Source organism: Phytophthora parasitica (assembly GCF_000247585.1).
Source record: "Phytophthora parasitica INRA-310 unplaced genomic scaffold supercont2.8, whole genome shotgun sequence".
In the NCBI taxonomy this organism is placed as follows: domain Eukaryota; phylum Oomycota; class Peronosporomycetes; order Peronosporales; family Peronosporaceae; genus Phytophthora; species Phytophthora nicotianae.
In genome coordinates, this window is record NW_008648994.1 from 408,165 (window position 1) to 426,905 (window position 18,741).

General features: G+C 50.2%; 7 protein-coding genes across 8 annotated transcripts; 4 read left to right on the forward strand and 3 right to left on the reverse strand.

Moving 5' to 3' along the window:
• Positions 1-68: 68 nt before the first annotated feature.
• On the forward strand, positions 69-845 carry PPTG_05748 (hypothetical protein; the record flags this gene model as incomplete). Its single annotated transcript, XM_008899465.1, has 1 exon — positions 69-845. Exon 1 carries the CDS (start codon positions 156-158, stop codon positions 843-845), a length of 690 nt encoding a protein of 229 aa, XP_008897713.1. The 5' UTR covers positions 69-155.
• Positions 846-3,696: 2,851 nt separating this feature from the next.
• Positions 3,697-5,120, reverse strand: PPTG_05749 (hypothetical protein; the record flags this gene model as incomplete). The annotated part of the gene is made up of 4 exons (XM_008899466.1): positions 4,858-5,120; positions 4,418-4,775; positions 3,807-4,363; positions 3,697-3,765 (listed from the first exon to the last, which is right to left on the reverse strand). Exons 1-4 carry the CDS (start codon positions 5,107-5,109, stop codon positions 3,697-3,699), a joined length of 1,236 nt encoding a protein of 411 aa, XP_008897714.1. The 5' UTR covers positions 5,110-5,120.
• A 155-nt stretch (positions 5,121-5,275) lies between these two features.
• On the forward strand, positions 5,276-6,937 carry PPTG_05750 (hypothetical protein; the record flags this gene model as incomplete). Its single annotated transcript, XM_008899467.1, has 1 exon — positions 5,276-6,937. One exon carries the CDS (start codon positions 5,276-5,278, stop codon positions 6,188-6,190), a length of 915 nt encoding a protein of 304 aa, XP_008897715.1. The 3' UTR covers positions 6,191-6,937.
• On the reverse strand, positions 6,328-8,233 carry PPTG_05751. 2 transcript variants are annotated; one of them, XM_008899468.1, is made up of 9 exons: positions 8,168-8,233; positions 8,013-8,111; positions 7,810-7,955; positions 7,464-7,753; positions 7,351-7,402; positions 7,175-7,268; positions 6,917-7,112; positions 6,554-6,857; positions 6,328-6,489 (listed from the first exon to the last, which is right to left on the reverse strand). In XM_008899468.1, exons 1-9 carry the CDS (start codon positions 8,211-8,213, stop codon positions 6,397-6,399), a joined length of 1,320 nt encoding a protein of 439 aa, XP_008897716.1. In that variant the 5' UTR covers positions 8,214-8,233; the 3' UTR covers positions 6,328-6,396. The 2 variants fall into 2 exon arrangements, with proteins under 2 accessions (XP_008897716.1, XP_008897717.1); XM_008899469.1 differs by having other exon boundaries at positions 6,554-7,112.
• A 90-nt stretch (positions 8,234-8,323) lies between these two features.
• Positions 8,324-10,691, forward strand: PPTG_05752 (hypothetical protein; the record flags this gene model as incomplete). The annotated part of the gene is made up of 4 exons (XM_008899470.1): positions 8,324-8,695; positions 8,763-8,867; positions 8,928-9,098; positions 9,174-10,691. 4 exons carry the CDS (start codon positions 8,324-8,326, stop codon positions 10,689-10,691), a joined length of 2,166 nt encoding a protein of 721 aa, XP_008897718.1.
• Positions 10,692-11,740: 1,049 nt separating this feature from the next.
• PPTG_05753 (AGC protein kinase) lies at positions 11,741-15,524 on the forward strand. The gene is made up of 3 exons (XM_008899471.1): positions 11,741-11,813; positions 11,897-12,057; positions 12,128-15,524. Exon 3 carries the CDS (start codon positions 12,477-12,479, stop codon positions 15,012-15,014), a length of 2,538 nt encoding a protein of 845 aa, XP_008897719.1. The 5' UTR covers positions 11,741-11,813; positions 11,897-12,057; positions 12,128-12,476; the 3' UTR covers positions 15,015-15,524.
• PPTG_05754 (hypothetical protein) lies at positions 15,181-18,584 on the reverse strand. Its single transcript, XM_008899472.1, has 2 exons — positions 15,483-18,584; positions 15,181-15,425 (listed from the first exon to the last, which is right to left on the reverse strand). The coding sequence occupies exons 1-2, from the start codon at positions 18,549-18,551 to the stop codon at positions 15,279-15,281; spliced, it is 3,216 nt and encodes a 1,071-aa protein (XP_008897720.1). The 5' UTR covers positions 18,552-18,584; the 3' UTR covers positions 15,181-15,278.
• Between the last annotated feature and the right edge of the window lie 157 nt (positions 18,585-18,741).

An 18,741-nucleotide genomic window follows, 5' to 3' on the forward strand; every position in this document is an offset into this window, starting at 1 on the left:
CTTCCCCAGTGAAGCGTACTGCGCGTCGTAAAGCCAAACGTGTGGACTTGTTTACTCCGACAGGCCGTCAATGTCTCGAGCAGCTCCGTCAGCTGATCACGCAGCATTTTTCGACTCCAACGACCTCGTCTGAAGTTGATGATGAAATCAAAGCCATGCTACTGGATCCCCGTATCAGCTCTAAGGCTGTCAATCTCGTCTCGGACAGTCGTGTGTTCCGTCGCGCTCAAGAAGCTTTGCGTCAGGAGCATCGCGTGGTTTTCCAGTTGCTTGCAGCTCGACCGAGTGATGCTAGCTCAAGTACTGAAGAAGAGGTGGAAGAAGATGAAGACGACGACGAAATGAGTTCACTATTGATGGTTGATGGACCAAAGAACCAGCCGCCTGCTGCTGCGTCGACTACGAGCAGTGGGAAACGTTCAAGTGATGCTGTGGCTGAGGACGAGGCTCGTGCGTGGCGTGAATGGCAACAAGTGTATGTCGCGTGGGACACTCTTGCAACCGAGGGAGCAGACTTGTTCGACAAGGGCCAGTACAACCTGCTGAAGCTGTATCACCACGTGAATATCCTGAAGTGGTTCCGAGATGTTGGTCAGCAGGCGCATCCAGCGGCGGCACTGCTCGCTCGCATGTACCTTGGTCAGCAACGTCCTCCGTCTCGAGCTCTGGGGGCATCCCTGTTACGGTTTTCGAAGCAGGAAGAATCTGACTGGGTTTCAGGGGCTGCCGAGCGAGCAGAGAAGCGTTGCATCCTTCACCACAACTGGCATCAGTATCAGCAACTCAGTGCAGGTGCAGCGGTTGTTTCCGCCATGGATGAAGACATTAAGATTACCACTATCTGAGAATAATTAACAAGCGTGTGCTTTCACTGCTGATAGGGCGAATCTTCTTAGTGCATTTCGCTCCAGGCCACTAAATATTCTCTTATTAATTCTCTTTATTTCGTGCTATCTGTCTTACAGAAGAGAGAGCTTCTACTGTAAAAGATATGCTCATGCACTGATCGACCAGCGTCAAATCTTTATCAGATATAGAAACGCTCAAATAATAATTGAAGTCGCTATTGCAAATAATTGTTATGTTTGGGATTTATCAAACGGAAGTTGCCCAAAACACCATAGGATATTTTTGCGTGTACTCGGTGAGTCGCACATAGAACCCCCAAGTGAGAGAATCGTTTTCTAGGACATCAGGACAATTAGGATTTGTGTATTTAGAATATTTTAGCACATCCTAAACGCTAAAATATTCTAAATACGCAAATCCTAATCGCCCTGATGTCCTAAAAGCAATAATGAAATCCGGAATCATCCAAATTCTGGCTTGATTCGTTCATCATTTGAAGCTACCGTTACGCAGACACGATACAACGTAGTTCACTTGATTCTCGAACACCGACCTGTTTCACCTGTTCTTGAAGCTTGCGTTGGCAAACTTGGTGATTAGTTGACACGCATTGCTCGCGAACAAGCTCAACACTGATCATACCACTTCATCTACACCCTAAAATGCCCCCCTAGGCCAGCAGGTCGCCACCAATTCTAACCAGCAGAGTAGGCAAATGTAACGTCAAATAGCAGTTAAATGCAGGACCAGCGATTAAATATCACCTCAAGACAACGAACATTCAAATGGTGGCCATTAACGAGATATCGAGGCGAAATTGCTGTCCTCTTGCCGTGCTTCAAGCTGCAATGTACTTGAAACCCTACTCCATGTTTGTGTGCTTCGAAACATGGTAGCACGTGTTGATCTAACGTTCCTTGACCAACCACTAATACTGCTTGCGAAAGAAATTAAAAAAATTCAAGAAACCCCGAGGATTCTTCTTGAAAGCCTTTGCTGCATCTTTCACCCACCCGAACTTCGTCGTCGCACGCAGCGATCTCTCCTCCTTCACGGCAGATCCGCCAGCACCTTGCTGAGCATCGTCGGTATCAACGGACGGCAGAACCGTTATCCCCGCCGTAGTATTCCCCGCCATAGTGTCGTTCGTTTCCTTCACAGTGGTAGATTCCACCTGGACGTTTGGCGCAGGAATATTATTTCTTTCACCGGCGAGGCCATCGACGGTCACAACAAGGATTCCGACTGCTGCTAGTAAAATGTGGCTGAGGCGCAAGGTATTGGATGGATACAGAGCTCCAAACTGATCTTCTTAACGACTCGAAGTGAATTGTGGAATGAACTGCGTTATTCACTGTAAACAAAGTACTCGGAAGGATATTATCGCACGTAATCATTGGTTACACTACGGCAATCGTCATCAAATGTAAGGATGGTGATGATAAGAGTGGCCTTCTATTTTCTTGTGAAGCCGTCTATACCAGCGACGGCACTACTCGCTCGCATATACCTTGGTCAGCAACGTCCTTCGTCTCGAGCTCTGGGGGCATCCCTGTTGCGGTTTTCGAAGCAGGAAGAATCTGACTGGGCTTCAGGGGCTGCTCAACGCGCCGAGAAGCGTCCTTCACCACAACTAGCGTCAGTATCAACAACTCAGTGCCGGTGCAGCGGTTGTTCCCGCCATGGATGAAGACAATAAGATTACTACTATCTGAGAACAACGACAAGCATATACCAGGCACTGGTGATAGGCTAAGTATTTCGCTCGGTATCCAGCTGAACAATCGCTTCGTTTTATTTACTTTGAAATGCTCTGTTCTAGTGAGATCGCATCATCTACTTCAGTATATAACAGCAACTTCTAAAAGACCACATGCACCGCCAGAAGACCAACCCCGAATGTTTATCAAAGCCACCAGAAAATGCAGCGGTTTCTTCACGAAAGCCTCCACCGCTTTTCGTATCCATGGACTCAGCGACACTCTCTCCTCCGTTGCAGCAGATCCACCAGTATATTGTTGAATATCGTCGAAATCTTCAGCTGGTAGCATTATTACCACTGTTTTCGTGTCATTCTTGCCGTCGGCGGTGGTGAATTCAACGTGAACGTTTGGCGTCGGAGTCTTGCTCTGCCCATCAGGAAGACCCTTAACTATCGCTGCTAGGATGACACTTCCAGACAACAAAAGTAGCTGAGGCGCATGATGCTCAATTGATACCAGTGAAAAATCGTTCGTAGCCGATACCTCTCGACCGGTTTTAGTCGAAACAACAGTATTTGCCGTTATGTGATGAGCGGGTTGTGATTGCGGCCTCGAAAGCACCCCATTAGCGATGTAAACACGAAGATCAGAAGTATATCTAGGACAGTTTTCACAGATCACCAGGTGGTCATCACCATGATTTTTACACAGCTGTTCTCGATAACCTCCTTTGCGTGATTTGCGTGACGAAAAAAAATTTCATAGACTTTCACTGGTTCCTGGTGGCAGTACTGTCAAATTGAAAAGGTCCCATACAGTGGTGCACCTCGTTTTCGACAGGGTGGACCATATAGAGTCTGCCAACGGCGAAAATTTATGCAGGAACGCAGATGGGCCAATTGTACTGTTTTTTATTACGTTAATTAAGTATAAATATCAGCCCATCTTTTACACGATATTCCGCTGAGACTCCAGCAGTTTCTAAATATCGTCTGGTTTATTGTTTTCGCCTCTGCTTGTCAGCGAGACTTAGCGTAGAATAGGCGGAGGGGCGACGTGCCATGGTATGATACAGCAAAAAATAAAGTAAGCTTCAGTATTTACTCGTCTGTTCGGTAGAGTGAGGTCGCTGCGGCGCGACGTGTCATCCCTCCGGGAAAACCATTGAGGTTAATTCAGCCAACGGTGATGGGCAAACGATTTGCGCAAAGCACTGAGCGTAATCATCAAATTATGAAGGTTATAGAGGCATACCGGTGTCGAAAATGAGGTGCACCACTGTACGAGATTTTGACGATGATATGCGGGGTTGCCCAAAAATGACACAGCGTTCCCTTTGTCCAGATCAAAGACAATGGTCGTGAGTGTCCAGCCAGATAAGTCACCCTTCGCATGGAACAGAGAATCATGGAATACCGGCCATGATCGATCTTCCTGGTCTCCGAGAACCACCAGCGCCTCCTCAATTGTCTTAGGGGGGGTCAACTCACTGTAGCGATGCAGTCGATGGAGACTACTCTGATACGGCGGCTGCGCAATCTGAAGCCGTTGGTACTGATTGGCATGGAAGAACGCCGATACAGCGCTTCCTTCGTCCTTGAACTTGTAGATTAGATGACGGTTGAACGACGCCACCTCGATATTCCACACACGCTTGGCTCGAACATCCATCAACTGGAAGTTGTGCACAGCAGCTTGACCCTCTCGAGTGATAATTGAAGTCGCGTCATTGGCGTTCTTCGCTGTCAATAGGTCGCGCGATATGAATCCTCGTCCAAGTCCACCGACAAATATCTCGGAAGGCTGGACAACTAGAAAACACCGATCAGAGTTATTTTATACAGAAAATATTATTCGCTACGTACAATTGAGTGTGAACGCGACGCCGTTCTCATTGAATCCAAACGCCCCGGATGGAAGATCCCTCAGATACGTATACGCCACAAACTTGGGTTCGTTCCCAATCTTTGCAATAACGATTGCCGTGCGGTTTACATCCATCTCCCCACTATCCTCATTATGCGCCACCACGTGGATTTCTGGGCTCGTCAGCACGATATCTGAGCATCTCAAGATCGGGTGACGCGCTTCAGTCGGGAACAGTTTATTCTGGAAACTCGGAGGAATCGAGTTGGAAAACTCCTCCACAATATTCTCAATGAAAATTGTCTCGAATGGAACGTCGCTGCCTTCCGCCACACCTTCCAGCTCCTCAAAGTATTGCTATAATCCACAGCAACGTTAATAAACTCCAATTAAAACCCATTATTTAACCACGAAATAATTTGCAAATTCAGACACCCACGGGGAACGTCGCTCTGTGCGTTAGTAGATACCGATCCAGCAGTTTGCGTCCCGTCGACGTCTTCGCAAACGGCAGCAGCAGATTTTGTAGCTTCGTGTTGAGCCGCATCCGGTCCTGAATTTTGTCCCGGAAGCGCAGTCCCATTTGTCTCCCGAACTCGTAGTGCGAATCCCCATAGAACTCAAAGATTTCGTCCGCATACACAACAACGAAAGCGCACCATAGCGCAACCACCAACACCTCCAGTCTCATTTCGTCCAAAATGATTTGGATACTGGCCAAGTTGATGTGCACGTTATGTACTGCTTCACTTCAACATGAGACCGGTTCAACACAATGTTAACCGGTTAATAAACTTGATGTTTGTAAGGAATTCTAGAACGTCGCTTCGTTGACCAATGCGATCTTCAGTATGAAAATGTCTGGGCAACCGTCAGGCTCGACCAAAGCTGCCAAGTGCCAGCGTTCCACCCCGAGACGGAGTAAAGTGCCAGCCCAGCAGCAGTCGCTCGTTATTGACCTTACCGAAGAGGAGGAAGTAGAAGAGAAGAATCAGATGGAGACCCACTTGGAATCAGATGACTACTTCGAGGTGTTGAACCTGCCGCGCTCCGCGTCAGCGTCCGACGTCAAGCGTGCGTACAGGAAACTGGCAGTGCAGTGGCACCCGGACAAGAACCGCTCGAGTCCACGCGCCGAGGAGTTTTTCAAGAAGATCAGCGAGGCGTACGAGGTGCTGAGCGACCCGGAGAAGAGGAAAGTTTATGAGAAATATGGCAAATCGGGGCTGGATGGGGCAGCTCCGGCTCACGATGAACATTTCGGGTTTAGTGGCTATAGAGGCTTTTCGACGCAGCACGCTCGCGACATTTTTGACGCCTTTTTTGGAGGTCAGGACCCATTTGAAGCATTCTTTGGGCAGCATCGAGGGTCGCAGCGCCGTGGAGTGTTTGACGATGATTTCTTTGGGTCTATGGGCCTCGGAGGGATGAATATGGGCAGAGGATTCGGTAATACGGGCATGCCCATGATGAGTTCGTTCTTTAGCGATGGATTTGGAGACATGGGAGGATCAGGTGACTTTTATTCTACGAGTTCGAGCTCGTCGTCGTCGACTTTCACGGATCGAAATGGTCATGTGATCACGCAGAAGACGATGACGACTACGGGTGCTGACGGACGCACGGAGACTGTGACGGAGGAGTATCGAGATGGAAAGTTGGTGAACTCTACGTCGTCGTCAAGTGGCAGTCGTTTGGCTGATGCTGGACGGATGCAGCTCGAAGGAGGAAGCCACGCCTACCAGCGTCGTGGATCGCGTCCGAGATACTAAAAGGCGATGAATTGAAAACGTTGGCAAGAAGGCACACCGATCTAGGGACACGAATAGAGAACGAAGAAGAAGAAGACTAGCGAGTGGCCAATTGTAGTGTGCTACGTGGAGCTGCATTCCCATTTAACAATATTTAGCTTTCGAGGAACGACGAAGTTTTATTGCTTTTGCTGCTACTTTCCGAACAGGAACACTGCTTCTATGATCTATCCTAACGTTAATTGTTGGTTCTGCTCCTTTTCACGCTGGATGGTCTGCATCAGATGATGAATAAACTCGGAAGCAGTAGCAGTTCGCGTCTAAGACAAATACGAAGTAAAAGGTTAGAATTCGTTCATCATCCATCCCAATTATTTAACATACCTGAACAAAGAAAGCGTGTGCCTGGAACGGCAGCTTGCGCAGTGCTCGGCCACTGAACCCTTCGGCCATTTCTGCAGCCTGTAGCAACTCCAATGACAATTCGAGGTCTTCATTGCCATTTTCACCACCTGGCGGGCATGTCATTTGGTCCACCATTCGCTTCCTCGACGCTTTTCTTCTCATTAATTCTTGGTAGGCAAACAGAGGCTGCGTACTGGGCTTCAGTATTCCCACCCGTCGAAGTTCTTCAATGCAGCTCCGCAAAATTTCATAACGCGCATGGCCCGACGGAAGTCCGATATACCTGACAATGATAATAAGCGAACTCGTCCGATCATGCAGCGGCCATATCGCTCTACGTACTGTTTGATGTCAGCTCTGTCGACAAATGCCACGTCGATTGCCTCGGTGATGTTTGACGTGGTAAGGATCAGCACATTCGAGTGTCGCTTCAATGAATCCAACTGCGTAAGCAGCGCGTTAACCACGCGAATAGCGTCGGACGGCTCTGATCCGCTTAAAGCAGATTTTCGCGCTGCCGTGAGTGACTCCACCTCATCTACATAGGTAAGTAGTATAACTATTAAACGAACTCACTTCAGTTCGCATGTGCAAGCTTACCGATCAACACGCAAATCAATGACTCTTCATCTTCTACCAGTTCCTGAATCTGACGGAAAAGCTTCATCACGAGTTTCCCACTCTCTGAAAACCACTACAGATAGAAACAATCACAAGAATCACAAAAAAAATATGCTTAAGCGACTCGAAAAATCGCAGTAAGTGACGCTTCTTACCTTGCTGAACAAGCTGTGGGCATTGATCTCCAACAGCACTGCGTTTGGGTACCTACATCATCCGATCCAGTCAATAAAAACCCTCGAGCAAAGTCAATACATGTGCTATCAACCTAGATGAGAGACGGATGCTTAGTTTGTGGGCCAGTGCCTTACACAAACTTGTCTTGCCAGTCCCCGGTGGGCCGTGTAGCAACACAACTCGATTCCACGATATGATATGCGGGTTCACTTTGGAGTCTGAGAATAGCATCGCAGTCATAGCATAGTCCAGCACATTCCGCTTTACTGCTGAGTCGAAGATCAGCGAGTCCCAAAGTCCGTCAAAGCTGCTAGCAGGAAGGATCGTTTGCTGGCAAGTCGTGACATCCTCGTCGTCTGCCGTTTCCTCTGCAGGAGGTTCCTGCACCATATCTTAGTGTATATTCATATCTTGTGAATGCACGTACAGCTACTTACATCGCTGAGCTTGAACACATGCACGAACAAATGAGCTTCTGATTTCGGGACGCCAGTCTCATTGATCTCATCGCCATCAAAGTCCGTCACATCGATCCGATCCACATGTGCTGCGAGCTCAAACTCCACAGGTAATACGATAGAGCCTGTGTCATATAGACATCATTAAACCTTCATATGGGAATGTTCAAATCATAACGCACCTTTCGCGATAAGCGAGCGGGTAGCACCGAGATATTCCGCGACGGCTGCACCCACTTGCTCGTAGTCAGCAACGCTTTCCTGCTTCAAGCACACTTCCACTAATGACCTTCAGTTAGCTATAGCAATCAACACCCAGCCACAGTAGCGAACGCACCGTGTACATGACGGAGCTCCTCCATCACTAGCGTTATGATGGTCATAGTATTTGGCAAAGATACCCTAATCTCGCTGTAGCCATGTCCTAAAATTGCATGTAGCAATTTTTAGTACATGGCTACATGCACGTTGAAGTGTTCCTCCTGCTCTCGCTATGGACGCCAGCGATTTGTCTCTACTGGATGCACTTACACAAGCGGCTACGGATGTACTAGGCTCGATCCCAGCGCAGCGGTGCATTGTGTACATCTACGACAAGGCTGCCAACTTATTGAGACCTCAAGTCGTCGTGGACTGCCATGACAAGGAGGAGACACTTGCACTAGACGACAAACCGACTGCCACTGGCAGTGAACCATTAAATGCATCAATTGAGCAGCCAGGTGAAGCGAGCAAGAGCAGTGCGGTTGGATTTAGGAAAGAAAATGTGGCCACATCACCGCTGGTGAGTATTCCTCCCGTTATGGGGATGGTTAGCTCCTGTTTCCTTCAGAGGCGATGCCTACGCATGGAAGAATCCAATCCGGTACGAACCAAGCCTCGTAGTTTTAACAACAGCGTAAGATTATCCAATGTTATACTGTTATCTGTAGCATCGCGCTTTCCATCGTGACTATGACGTGCCGAAAGACATGCACGTGGAGTCGATCCTATGTGCCCCGGTCATCCTGAGCCATCGAGTGGCTGCAGTAATTCAGGTTTGGCTTACAATTTGCCTGCGATAGAATGTTAGAGCTTTCACTAACGAGGATAAACAGCTCTTGAATCGTTTAGATACGACAGAGCGATCCTCAACCCCGCAAGATATCAAGGACGAGCTTAGCACTGAAGTGAGACTGCAAAGGTTCAAAAGTGCCAACGGGATGGTTGAAACAGGGTTTTCGATCAAGGACGAGCAAAAGCTGATGCATTTTACAATCCACATCGCGGTGAGCTTGAAAGAAACGAGGGGATACATTTCGTGAGTCACGGTACTGACATGTTCGTCTGTTTTGCACTTATAGCAAACCATTGAAATCAACACGAAGAGGGTGGCTAGCGTCCGCAATCACGCAAAAATCCGCGAGGACAAAGCAAAGCAGGCCATGGATCTCCTCAACGCTCTCAATGGCACGGGTATAGCCCATGCTGACAATACTGAGACTGAAATGCTTCTGCCTACAGAAGTGGACGAGTTCACCGATCACTCCACCTACATGCGTCGCACTACCATTACAAGACTACCGACTCAAGCAGGGGCGATCAAGGACATGTTAGGAGTGCTGGTTGTCGTTATGCGCCTGCAAGCGATGTTCAGGGGCAGACGTCAGCGAAGAGCGGAGAAGTTTGCAGAGGAGCTGGAGAAGTTTAGAAGACAACGCGAGCGGATGAAAACGATGATAGCGATGCGACGGATAGTTCACACTCCCGAAGAACCCAAGCCAAGAGTGCATATAAACGAAAGGTTGTCGATCAGCCATCCAAAGGAGATCCGCCATCCAAAAGAGGACTCACCTCACTCCAATCCGCGAGTCGACTCAGTCGAGTCTCGACTCGAGGAGCAAGAGAAGCTCTCTCAATCCCATCCCACTAGGTCACCTAGGCAGTCAGTGAGTTATTCCGTGAGTACCCCAGCATCACCACGTCCACCTCCACAGCAACCAGTGACTCCGCCGCGTCGAGTATCAACCCCTCAAACTACGCATATCTTGAGAAGAAAATCGAGCGCGACGATCATCCAAAAGGTTTTTCGTCACCACCAGCAACGACGTCGAGCAATTACACGCGCAACTATTGTAAAGCAAGTAGAGGCATCCGAAAAAGTCGCCAGCGCTGTTAAGGTGCAGTCATTCATTCGAGGTAACCTGGTACGGAAGAGGATCCGGAAAGCCTTGCTAGCTCGTCAAGGTCCACACATCGTTTGCTTACGAGTTGCATCGTGTTCAAGTGAAGTTGTATCGAACCAAAACAACCACGAAAGCTCTCGCTCAACTACGTTACGACCCCAGACGTGCATCTACCCAATGCCGGAACGTCCAGGCAAAACTCCTCCTACTCCTCGGCGCACGCTAACCTCTAGTCAAAACCAAGAAAATTTTTTGGATGAATACCAGTCACAGAAGAAGACACAAAGCGTTGCTGTTGAATCGAGAAGACTTTTAGCGATTCACAAGGGAGATGGCACCTCAAGATTGCAGAAACCCCCTACACGTCAATCCAAGCCGCGTTGGGGCCGGTTAATTCCATCAGTCGTTTGGGCAACGTCTCCACACCCGACGCCGCCGGGTGTAGAGTTCGTCAAGCACGCCAAACGCCCAGAAATGCAGAATGACACCGTGAACTCACCTCGTGCCACATCGATGGCAATCATCAGCAAAGGCCAGAAAGGTAGCGGTAAATCGACCAAGCCTAGCGTTCGGCTACCCCTTCTCGGTCCGCAGTTACAGCAGCGTGAAGCTGGAACGAGTTCGCTCTTGTGTTGCCTGCTACCGGCGCAACAAACGGGAGGGTTCGTGCCAACCTCTACCAGTTCGCTCAAATAAACCGCAAAAGCTTTCGAAGCGAAGCACAGGTTGCATCCTTTGAAGATACTTCAGTCTGCAGGGGATACAACGTGTTGAGATCGATCTGATGCAACATGCTCGTGAAAAAATGACGTGGCATGTTCAAGTTGCCATTCTCTTGCTGACCAACAGCTTCAACAATGCTGCTCCGCCTCTCTCGATTAAAACAGCTTCAACAACTGATTAAAAAATCGTCCGGTGGTCAGTGGCGACGGTCTTCGACGGTATAAGGACCGAGGAAAGATCTCAAAGCTTGGGATTAAAGGATCAGAGCAATGGGGGCGAACTGAAAACGAGTTTTACGCTGCTTTGGAGATCTCCAGGGCTACACCGGACCAGCAACGCGACAATAGCGAATCTCGCTCACTCGGAACGAAAAAAGCCGCGTCACACGTCGCGAAATATCAGAGCCTGTGTTGTGTATCAACGCACAGAATTAATGCAGCCTCCTCCGGCTCTCGTCGCTGTATACACGTTGTATTGCAACTTGTAAGTCACCAGGAAAGCCCCGCTGATCAAGCAGAGCCCTTGATTGAAGCCATCTGCCTTCACGTTTCCTCGTCACCAACAGCCGGATTTGTTTGAGCCCCGCTCGATTTGCTGCAACTTGCAGCCAGCAAGCTTTTTTTCTTTACCGAAGTCTTCCGTGTCGCCCCGCCGCCGCTGCTGGTTTTACCGGTAAAGCTCAGCTTTAAGGCTGCCGTGCCTGCCATCCTGACTCAGGTCCTGAGCGGTGATCACTGGGCAGAGGAAGAAACTGCGCGGGTACGCCGCTCACAGCGCATCTGATCCCTTTGCTGCGCACCTCGGCAATGACCACACTGTGGTTGTAATGCAACTTGTCCAGGAATCCTGGGACCCTTCTTGCCGGTTTGCTAGAGAACAATACGTAATGTGACCTTGAAGGCGACCTTGACGAGGTCTCGGTCACCGACAGTCAGCAGACTCTGCTGCGCGATGCAAATCAATATCACTCGGCATGCCACGCACTTCGGATACAGTACATCATTTGTACGACTGCTCCATCCCCTCGATCTGATACAATTCAAGTCGGCAATCAGGTGACCATGCCGTGATCCATGGTGCGTGGTCTTGCACCAAGTAGGTATTGATATATGTGCACAGTATTGTACATGTATGATGGCCTCGTGACCAGCCGCTGCTAACATCGGCTTGATCTACAGCAGCGAAGGTTGTACCATGTTCAGCACGGCAGATGCCGGTTTCGAGTGACAAGCAAAAAGAGGCGGTGGCTCACGCCACCGGACTGTGTCCATCACTGATTGTACCACAGAATGAACGCAAACATGGCTCCGACCGTTGTGGTCCACACGCATCTTTTAGAGTCGGTAAAACCGGTTTTAATGTATCCAATCAGCACTAATACCTGACATCACCGCTATCGTTTTACAAAGGGTTTTGGTGGAAACTGACCCTACTGCAACAAACCGGTAAAAACCGGAGAATAGACAAAGCGCTGAGATTCGGCTTTGCGGAGAGCACTCCCCAGCTGTGAGCGCGCCGTGTTGTTGGGCGCGTCCTGCCAGAAAGCAAAAAGAGCGAGCGACCAGAGAGAACACCAGGAGCGTCCGCGAGACGCAAGGAAAGAAAAGCACTCACCGCGACACTTTTTCAGTTTTTTTTGTGGGTTGTCACCTGTTTCATTCAATTCCCCTCTCCGATTGTCTCTTCGTCAGTGGACGAGGGACCATCACTCTTGCAATTCCGCATCGACCGCACAGTATAAAACTCCCCAGGTGAACGATGGCGCACATGCTAGAGGCGCGTATGATGTCGCGCAACTCGTCGGCCTCGAGCCTCACGGCCGCGGCGCGTGCGAGCCGTCGCAAGTCCAGTATCAGCGGCCCGTCGACCAACGGCAGCACCGTGTCCAGCACACCGCGCAGTCGGCGGCCGTCGCTCTCTCGTGGCACGAGCAGCAGTAGCGGCTCCAATCTCACGGCCAACTTCGGCTCGGCCTCCTTGACTAGCAGCAAAAGCAGCAGACCCAAGAGCAGTAGCACCATGTCCACGCCCAACCTCATCGACCTTAAGACCATCACGGCCGAGGAGGTGGAGTGGGAAGGGTATCTGTACAAGCAGCGCAAGATCGTCAAGAGCTGGACGCCGCGTTATATCACGCTGCAGAACCGCACGATCTCAGTCTACAAGTCCAAGAATCATGCGCTGGCCAAGGAGCAGCACCGCGGGCGTTGGGTTATCAAGCAGATCCTAAGCTCCCTTCCTTCTGCGGGCTTTGGCGGCTCCAAACTGAAGCCCGAAGAGCTGGGCTTCAGCTTCCTGGCTACGAATGGCAACTTGATCCACTTTGTGGCCACCTCGGCCGTGGAGAAGGCAATGTGGATGCACATGATGCAGCTCAGCTTGCACAATACCACGGCCAGAGAGGCCTCGCTACTGCAACAGGGACGGCCGCGCGGCGACGTGCCGCCGACGCCTACTCCACGCTCGGCAGACGAGGTTGTGTCGCTCGAATCGTCGATTACTACGCACCTTGCAGAGAAATTCTTGGCTGATCTAGTGCACCTTCTGACCGCGACGTCATCTGAGAACGTCATCGAGCGGTTGCCATCGTTCCTACGCCAACTCAGCAAGGACGTGGAGCTGCTGTTTGATATGGAGACGCGCGAGACCACACAGCCCTCGTGTGTATTCAAGGGAATCTACCATGGCCGCGAAGGATTCGTGCACTATGCGGCGCTGTATGTGAGCAAGTACTTATTGGCAACGGATGTGAACGAGCAGGTGGCGCACAAGGCGGACGACGATGACCACCACGCGTTCTCGTACTCGGGCCATCGTCTTATCAATACGGTCTCTGGATCCACCACGGAAGGCAAGTTTGGACTGCAGATCACATTCACCCCAGCTCGACGTATTTCTCGAGTCGTGCTGTCGTTCCGTCAACGCAGTTCGTCGGCTTCAAAGACTCGTCGTGTTACGACGAACCCTATGGCTGTTGCAGAGCACCCGGCGTGCTTCCATCAGTATTGCCTCACGAAACGTTCGCTGGCGTTGTCTTTCTCGGACTTTGACGTGGTGGGTGTGCTTGGCCAAGGTGGTTTCGGTACGGTGGTGCTTGTACAGCGTCACTTGAACCCGGACGAATACTTCGCTATCAAGATTATCGACAAGCAGTCTGGAGCGGAGAGCGCTTTGAAGGAGCGGCGTATTCTGTCGGGAGTTCGCCATCCGTTCCTGACGTGCTTGCGCTTCGCCTTCCAGACACAGACCAAGTTGTATCTCGGCATGGATTACTACAAGGGCGGAAACCTGTATTTGCATATGCATTCCTCGAAGATGGACCCGAACGTGTCGACGAGCAGTGGACGACGCTTTTCCGTGGATCGTGCTCGCTTCTACGCCGCAGAACTTGCGATTGCTCTCTCGTACCTGCACGCGCATGGTATTATCTACCGCGATCTGAAGCCGGACAACATTATGCTGGACAAGACGGGCAACATTCGTCTTGTTGACTTCGGTATTTCCAAACAACTGCGTTTGGAAGGAGAACCGGGAAGCCACAACTACTCTCAGGCTGGAACGCTAGCAGGCTCGCCTGCGTACATTGCTCCGGAGCAACTGCTAACGCAAAAGCCACAGTATGGCATGGAAGCGGATTGGTGGAGTTACGGTGTGCTACTGTACGAGATGCTGACCGGTAGCACTCCATTCTTCGACGCTAACATTTCACAGATGTACAAGAAAATTCAGACTGCCGACGTCAAGTACGACAAGTACCCGCCGATCGATGAGGATGCTATTGATTTGATGAAGAAATTGCTGGTCCGTGATCCTGCGGAACGCATTGATATCGACGGCGTTCGTGCACACCCGTTCTTCGCTTCGATCGACTGGGAGAAATTGGAGATGAAGGAGGTCGAGCCGCCGTTTATCCCACCGACGGAAGAGCTGATGCAGAATGTTCACGAACATTTCCGCAACATGAACGTGGACGAAACAATTGGTGAAAACCCCAAGGCTGTGAACGGAAAGAAGGCCTCTACTGTTGCGAACGCCAACGACGAGTCCCACTTCGATGAGTTTAGTTTCGCTTACGACACGACTCGTGATACGTTCGATAACCTGTCCATGGCAGACGAAGGATGGCTCGTGCGACAGCTACAGGAAGGCGCGGCAATGCGTGGTCGTTTGAACGCCAGTGATGCTGACCCCGTGGCCGATGAATTGGGCAGCGAGGACGAGATCACTCACCCGATTCTGAATGGTCAGGACAGCAGCGAAAGCGACGAACCTGAAGTCGAAGTCACCAACATTTAAGCGGACCGTGGTCACCTCCTACCGTGGAGAACATTAAGATCGCGGCTTCTTGTGTTTTGAAGCAAAAATTGAGTGAACAAAGCGAGCAGCTTGACAGTGTATTTCACCAAAGACAAGTCGGCAACAAGGGTCACAGCCGCAGCACATTAGATAACGAAAATATTTTTGTTCCAGAAACATCCGTGATTCCTGCCGGAGCCTTAGTAAAAAAAACATATTACGCATAATTTACACAGCAGCACGACTACAACTTGGGAACGTCTCCTATGATGCTGTTTTCTGTTTCTTACGGATCGGAATAGTATCATTGCCGTCATGTTCGGTGTCGCTATCCATGACAAGATCCGGGGCACGAACACGTCGCAAATTTGCGGGTGCCGTGTTAACTGCGCGGTTAATCAACGCCAGATCCTGCACAAAAAAAAACACATTAGTAAAAATAAAATAAAATAAATTCCGTAAACTTACCCGTGCTGGACTTTCGCCAATTGCATACAGAGCGTGTGAGCGCGGAGTGAGTTCGGAACGTCGATCCAAGCGAACTTGTTGCAGTGGAGACATGAAGACGTTTGAGGACTTGACGCGTTTTGGGGACGTCTGGTTCATTGATACAGGCAGCGTTTGGACTTCAGCTGAGGTGAACATCTGAAGCGCTGATACGGCTGGAGACGATACAAAAGGGGATCGCATTCCACGGCGATTTGGACGCGGTGGGGTGCTCGGAAGCACACTGCTTCTATCGTTCGTTGAGCTGGAGTTGTTGTGTGTTTGAAAGAGCTTTTGAACAGCTTCTGACGCTGCTCGGGCGATGCTTTCGGCATCGGAGGAAGACGCTGATAAGCCCATAGTGCCGTTGCTACCTTCTCGTCGAGGAGTGAAGCCTGGGGTCAGTGTTTGGGGAGTACCAGAAGCCTCGGCCACTACCGCGTCAGCTGCAGCCATTTGAGATTCGTGACACTGGAATTGAAGAATAAAGACCTTCATTGGTGCAATGTAGCACCGATTGTAAAACTTGATAATGTCTCCACGTGACTTCTCGTCTTCAAGAAGAATACCATGCGTCACACCTTCACCGCTACCAGGAGTCTGTCGATTCAGCTGTTTGTAGCATGCCAACAAGCGCTTGAAAGACATAGTTGCCGCTGCTTGAGAGATATTCGGTCCACGCGAAACCTTGCATACCGCATAAATATTGCACAACACGATCAAGTCCAGATGGCGGTCTCTCAATAAGTACTGGTGTGACGTGATGCACTCCTTCACAGCCGTCCAGATCTGGTTTTGATCTGTTGAGTCCAGTCCCAATATGTTGCACAGTTGGTAAATCCTAGAAGCTGCTCGAGATAACACCATTCGGAAAAAGAGACGAAGCACCGGAGCATGACCCACTGGACTTGACGTAGCAGTTCCATCTCCGTTCAATCGATCAGCCAAACTTGGTGTACTGGGAGCACTTGACGGTGCTTTGAGCAGCTGATAAAGCGCCGAGTCCGATCTCCAGACGGCTGAGTCCAATATGCGGTTCTTAACATCGCCCATGTGTTTCTTCAACGCAGAAGGCAGCTTCGGTGCATACTTGACAAAACTTTCGCTTGTTGTAACGAAGTGGAAAGCATTCACATGCAAATGTTCAAGCAGGAAAGGGTACGAGATCGTGATGAGTGAGTGCGCTTTGAGTACCACCTCAGCACTGCACGCAAACAACGTGGCAAGGAAGACCTCGTTGTTCAGTAGCTTGGAGAAATCATTGTTGCGTAACCTCTCACGCTCTGACTGTAGCAATGGCTCCAGCACTCGGTAAAACAGCACGATCGTCAGATTTTTCGTACGTCTTAAACTGTCGTCCACACCTGATGGAAACGGTACATTCCGAGTATTTCCGTTCTCATCGGCATCGTCCTCCTGATCATCAATCACCAACGTAGCCGTTGAGCGCACTCTCCCAGCTGTCACTCGACCAGTGTTACGTGCGGATAGTAGCAACTCCGAGTGTTCATGTAAAACTCGGGTGATTCTCTCCGTTGGGTCCACTGTACAATCCGAGAAAAATCGACAAAGCTGCGGCGTCACAGGCGTCAACATAGTGCTCGACAGCGTTTCCCGTACCCAGTTATTGGTCTCCACTGCTGCAGTTACCGGTGTGCGCATCGATCCCGGTGATGGGCGTGGGCTTACACCAAAACGCGGTCCTCCAGGCGAACCTTGCCACTGCCAGGAATGCATCAACGGCGAGTTAAGTCCACGAGCGGGGAATGTTTGTTGGCGATGGCGAGGCGGTGTCATCATTCCTCGTGTAGCTGGGGTAGTAGGATTACTATCTCGTCGTCGAGCGAGCATATTGCGACGTACCGGGGACAACATTGTACGCGCAGTACTACGACTGCCAGATGAATCAGCCGAGCTGTCTCCACTATCTGCTTGGGCATTAGCACTCGCCCCCATAATTATGCGTCGAATACGAGCATCCAAGAAGAACCGTTCGTCCAGTTTCCCACATCCATCGAGATAATCGTCCTTGTATTTGTCCGACAATCTGGCAACATTGGCTTCCAGCACGTCATCGCTAAACAGCGCCATACTGAGCACATTATGCTCGTCTTCCGGTTTCTGCAACACCTGCTCGTCTCTTAATTGTTGTAGCACCAGTCCTAAATGTTCCGATGCACGTGAAACATCGGCGGGATCCACTTTTGGAGCCGCACAAAGAGCTTCCAGAATCTGTGCACTGGTCTTCACTCCTGCTCCAGATTTTACAGGCGACGCCTTGCCATCTCCCAGTGCACCCATGGCACTCAACGCCGCTGCTACTTCCGCTTCTACTGTGGCTTGGGACGCTTGAGCATTAGCAAGGACCAAATGTAGAGTAGCTAATAGTAAGTGGTAGAGCTGTCCAAGACCCGAATAGTGCGCGTCCAGTCTTCTTTTGGCCAATAGAAACAGCAACCAGCCTCCTTCGAAGAGTTTCCGGCGTCGTGTGCGTGTCTTCAGCTCTGTATTTTGCTCTGCGTCGCTCTCTGGCTCGGGATCGGAAGGAAATAGCGATTGGGTTCTCTTCTTGGGTACAAGCGCTTCCCAGAGCACGCGGTACTTCTCGAACAATAAAGTGGCAATTGTGAACTCCTCTTTGAGTAGTGTAGTGGCTGCTAGAAGCTCCGGCTCCAAGAGCAAACGGTTAAAGAGACTAGTCAAGTAGAGCAGGAATTCCTGCAATCCCACACCGGCCTCGGCCAGTAGATCCACTAGATGCCACTCCAGCTTGGTCTGTACACTTGTAGAGCATTGCTCTTCTTCCGCTTGCTCTTGTTTGACCTCCTGCGTCATTCTTGTGGCAACAACGGCCACTAAGGCCCAGATCTTGTCTGGTTCGCTCTCCTTGCTACGCGCATTGCTCTCGTCCACGCCGATGACCGGTGCAGACGGCAATATCTGGTCGTATAAAGTCTGCGAGGTCTGCAATAGATGCGCGTCGCCACGGATGCTCGCGAACGCTCCCGAGCTCGACGCCGACGCGAAGAAGCGAGTCAGCGTTCCCGCCATTTAGAGGCTTCAAGGGCGGAAGACTTTTGAGCTAAACAGCGGGAAAAAAAGTATTGAACACGACAGGTTATGGGACACTTGTGAGATTTTATAAATTGGAAAACGGGATAACAAGAGATATGGTGATCTTGCTAGGCCTGATTGATCCTTCGGACACGTTTAATCCCCCCTCGATCATTGCATAAAACTT